This window comes from Cavia porcellus, unplaced genomic scaffold, assembly GCF_034190915.1.
Source record: "Cavia porcellus strain 051 isolate PalLab524CR breed Dunkin Hartley unplaced genomic scaffold, mCavPor4.1 scaffold_16, whole genome shotgun sequence".
Taxonomy (NCBI): domain Eukaryota; kingdom Metazoa; phylum Chordata; class Mammalia; order Rodentia; family Caviidae; genus Cavia; species Cavia porcellus.
The window spans coordinates 39228094-39232593 of NW_026947499.1; the positions used below are offsets into that span (position 1 = coordinate 39228094).

Below are 4500 nucleotides of genomic sequence, written 5' to 3' on the forward strand. Positions count from 1 at the left end.
CATACACATGCATGCATGCATCAAAGATGTTTGACTCCAAGTTCCACGGGGGCAAAAATCTATTACCTACACTATCTGACACAAAGCAAATACTCACCAGGCAGAATGAATAACTAATGGGAAACCCGAGACAGAAACTGTCTTGGATTATACTTGCTTCTGCGAAATGGAATCAGTTAACTAAGGAAACCTAACTTGTCCCATGTTATGTTGGTTATTTTAAAATCACTTTTTTCAAAATGTTATTTTCAACCTACAAAGGAAGGATATCATATTCTTCATAAAAATGAAAAAATGGAAACAGTGAAAATCAAAAGGACTAGCTATGTACACTCAATGGAGTATTTTAGTTTCTGAATATTTTTAGTGAAGGTAGTCTTGTTATAACATGAAGAGAGAAAGAGAGAAACAGAAAGAAAAAAAAAGAAAGAAAGAAGCAAGCAAGCAAGCAACCTCAGGCATGGTGAAACCTATACTCCAAAAAAGCCTGATACACAGTGAGATACCACTTTGCACCCCTTGGGATGGCTGGTATCAAAACATGGCAAATAACCAGTGTTGAGAACCTGACTCCCTGTACACTGCAGTCAGAACATAAAATAAAGCAGCCACTATGGAAAAGTTCAACAAAGAATTACCACGTGCTATGATTTAGAAGTGTCTGCAAAAAAAAAAAAAAGTGTCTGCAAAAGGTCCATGTGTTAAATGCCTGGTCACCAGGCTGTGCTCCTAGTGGGTGGTAGTGGAACACTTAAGTGGGCCTAGCCAAATGAGGTGACATGTTTGTAACCCATACACTCTAGGAGGCTGATTAAGACCGAAAGTTCTTGCCTAGCATGGGCAACACAGTGACTTAGCAAGATCTTGCCTCAAAGTAAACAAACAGATAAAGGGATAGGCATGTAGCTCAGTGCTAAGGCCCTGAATTCAATCCCTAGTACCAACATGCAGGCTAGTGGAAGGAATTTGGGTCACTGGGAGCATGAGTGACCATTCATGGGGATACGGGAAGTCTCATCCTTCCTGCCTTTATCTTTGCTCGCTGGATACCATGAGGCGAACCTGCCTCCTTCCTCACGTTCCCACCATGTCTCATCACAGGTCCAAAGCAACAGAGCCAAGTGTTCATGGACTGAATCTTCTGAACTATAAGCCAAAATAAAGTCAGGGGTTTTATGTGTTTATTGGTTTTATTTATTTGTTCTGGTACTGAGGAATAAACCCAAGAGTGCTCTAATATTGATCTATAGCCCAGCCCTTTTTGTTTTGAGATAGGCAGGAGATAGGCATCGGTTTGGGTTTCAGAAATGAATAGTGGTAACAGTTGTACATTATAAATGTACTTGACGTGCTTGAACTGTACATTTTTAATGGTTAAAAGAATATTTTTGTTATACAAATTTTATTACAATAAATGACTGATGAAAAATTTTAAAAAACAAAGAATAAAAAAATCCAACAATACATGCCTAGAAAGTTATATAACACTTACTGACTTCTGAGTGGCAAAAAATGCTGGCCATAGTGGTGCATGCCTGTAATTCCAGCACTCAGGAAATTGAGGCAGGAGGATCACCACGAATTTGAGGCCAGTCTGCACTATATAACGAAATCCTGTCTTAAATAAACAAACAAAAATTGTGCTAAGTGGCAAAAACTATAAAGATCATAACTTTTTTCTAGATGTATATAATAAATATTAACTGTGAGAAGCAACATACACAGTCACCTTTAACTTGGTGATGCATGACATTGAATCAGTTCTGCCTGGATTATGCCGCAAAGCCTTCAAATGTGACACTGCCTGGTTCTCCGCTGGCGTTTTGTGCTCCTGTGAACTGCCCCAGTCAGCAGGCAGTTACTACCCTAACGCAATGTCAAGAGTCAGCTCGTCCCAGTCCCGTGCTGCTGTGGATATAACAAGGTACAGCACAGCTCTGGAAATCTCCACTCACTGCCTAGAAGCCTCCCACCATGCTGTGAACAATGATCACTTTCCAGCTGCTGACTGGACAAAGCCCTTGGCAGTCACTGTTCTGCAGGGTAGGGATGGAACCCAGGTCTTTCACAAGCAGGACAAATGTTCAACCTCTGAGCCACATGGCAGCCTGCTGTGCACTGTTTATTTTCACACTTATACCCCAAGTCATGCAGGACTATGCATTTTACAGATGTGGAAACCAAGGTTCAGACAACACACTCTGCCCCAGCCGAGGGGCTGACTCCAGTTCCTCTGCTTCCCTGCCACAGCCACTGCCTTCCAATTTCGTAGTAGTCTCAGCTTCATCCAAGAATTGCCTCTTGAGAAACTTCTGCCTGAATATCAGGCATCTTTTTCCTAAAATTGGTTATCACCTTCTGTCTTATGAATTTCCCAACAGATGAATTTCCAGGGCACCTGAGATTCCCTGCTTCACCTTTGCCCACAGCCGTGGTGTTCCTACCAGAGATCCAGGTCGCCCGGCTCCAAGCTGGGTTCACTGACGTGTGTGCATGGTCCCAAACACCTGAGTGAACCGCTCTCTGTCCACAATGCGCCCATAGCGCAGACTGAGGTAGAAAGTCTGCTTCCCACTGTACTGCTGGATGCACGTCAGCACATCCTGGGGCTTCTCCTGTGTTTCTGTCAGGGGCACCACATCCGCCACAGGACAATATGAGTCCTGCCGCCAGCCCCAGAAGGTCAGGTGAGCTACCCGCAGCATGGTGCCGGACTCGTTCACGTACAGGATGCCCACCAGCCTCCGGAAGAAGTAGCTCATCCAGCACAGCATGGCCAGGGCAAAGCCAGCAATCCCACTCACTAGGCACAGTGAATCAACAGTCATAAGACCCTGGGAATACCAGTAAAGGCCTGGTGGCAGGGCCACCACTGTCATGGCTGTCTGTGCTACCTTCAGCCGAGATAAGAACCCAAAGACTCTGATTGCATTAAAACGGTAGACCATCACGAATTTCTCTGTCTCTGTGCCTGGTGGTTTCTCTTCTGAGGTAGGTAACCTATTCCCCACCCACCTTTTGGGATTCTCCTGCCCACCACAGTACCACAGTCTTTGGAGACACTTTCCCTGTGCAGCTGGCTCCCGCATCCTTAGCACGGCTCGGAGGAGGGCAGCCTGGAAGGGAAAGAAGAGACGTATTTTATGAAACTCAACTATGGTGATCACACAATGAACATCTGCAAAGCATCCCACAGGGAAACTCCTGACAATCCTGTGAATTCACTATTACAGGCAGAAGGCGGGGGAGGGGTTAAAGTTAGATGCTTTACTTCATGCATGCTTCACAAATGGTACCATGAAGAGATACCACTACTTCCATTTTATCACTAAAGAAAATAAGCCCACAGGGAAAGAAACTTGTCCAAGGACACAGAGTGGAATAAATGGAAGAGAGTCTGACTCTCAAACTGATCCTCTTTCCCCAAAGCAGTTCCAAACAACCACAGAAAAGAAGGCGTGGCTTCATTCATTCAATGAATACCTAGTGAGAGCCAACACTGAGCTAGACACTAGATACACAGCGCTGTGGGAACATTTTTCCAAGTATCAAACTAATTAATCGGGCATCCTAGCTGGGCATAGTGGCTCACACCTGTAATCCCAGCACTTGGGAGGCTGAGGCAGGAAGATCGTTGGGAGTTCCAGACCAGCCTGGGCTACAAAGTGAGCTCAAGGCCTGCCTGAACTGCATAAAGACCCTGTCTCAAAAAGACCAAAAAAAAAAAAAAAATTAATCGGCGTCCTATTGAGAAATTCAAGCAACAAATAGAGGAGATATTTATCACAGCAATTTTGTAGTTCTCTGCCCAGTTTATGATTATCTCAAAGCTGGAGCAAACTGGTGTTTTCTATTAGACTAATTTGGGAGAGAAAACAGTACAGGAGGAATGTGGCAGGGACGGCGCAAGACATAGCACACGGATTTTATTAGTGAACAGAGCAGTGGGAAAAGCTCTGGGCTATGGACCACATGGGGGTTCCAATTCTGGCTTCAACAATCACTAGATGTGGATCCTTGGAAAAGTTACTCCATTTCTCTGAGCCTTACTTCTCTACTTTTCAAAAGAGATTCAGAAAACACCAAAAGAGATGACGGTTGGTTATACAGCCCTCAATTTAGTACTTGTTGCATGATAAGCCCTCTGCAAACTGTAGCTATCCCGGTGGTTGGTCCAAGTGACCCACGGGGAGCAGAGAAAGTTGGGAACAGCAAATCTACGTAGCCCACGCCGCGCGTCCTCCCGAGTCAGAAACCCAAAATCTTGTATGTCAGCCCAAGCTGGGACTTACGGTCCCCAAAACACGCCACCTCCCTCACCATTCACCAACCGGGTCCCTACCATGATCCAACACCCGCTGCCGGAAGTAAATCCCGCTACCCCGGGAACGCCTCATTGCGCATGATCGGATGTAGGACGTGTTCCCGTAGTGCACATTGCATCTTGGGAGTCGTGGTCCAGCGCCTGATGCTCTTCCTCAGCATTGTGGGACTGAGGCG

The 4500-nt window shown here is 45.4% G+C and overlaps 1 protein-coding gene across 2 annotated transcripts; it reads right to left on the bottom strand.

Moving 5' to 3' along the window:
- Positions 1 to 1171: 1171 nt before the first annotated feature.
- Positions 1172 to 4475, bottom strand: Tmem186 (transmembrane protein 186). Of its 2 annotated transcripts, none has more exons than XM_003478155.5 (2): positions 4343 to 4475; positions 1172 to 3116 (listed from the first exon to the last, which is right to left on the bottom strand). In XM_003478155.5, exons 1-2 carry the CDS (start codon positions 4343 to 4345, stop codon positions 2478 to 2480), a joined length of 642 nt encoding a protein of 213 aa, XP_003478203.3. In that variant the 5' UTR covers positions 4346 to 4475; the 3' UTR covers positions 1172 to 2477. The 2 variants fall into 2 exon arrangements, with proteins under 2 accessions (XP_003478203.3, XP_012997320.1); XM_013141866.3 differs by lacking the exon at positions 4343 to 4475 and adding an exon at positions 4321 to 4342.
- Positions 4476 to 4500: the final 25 nt, after the last annotated feature.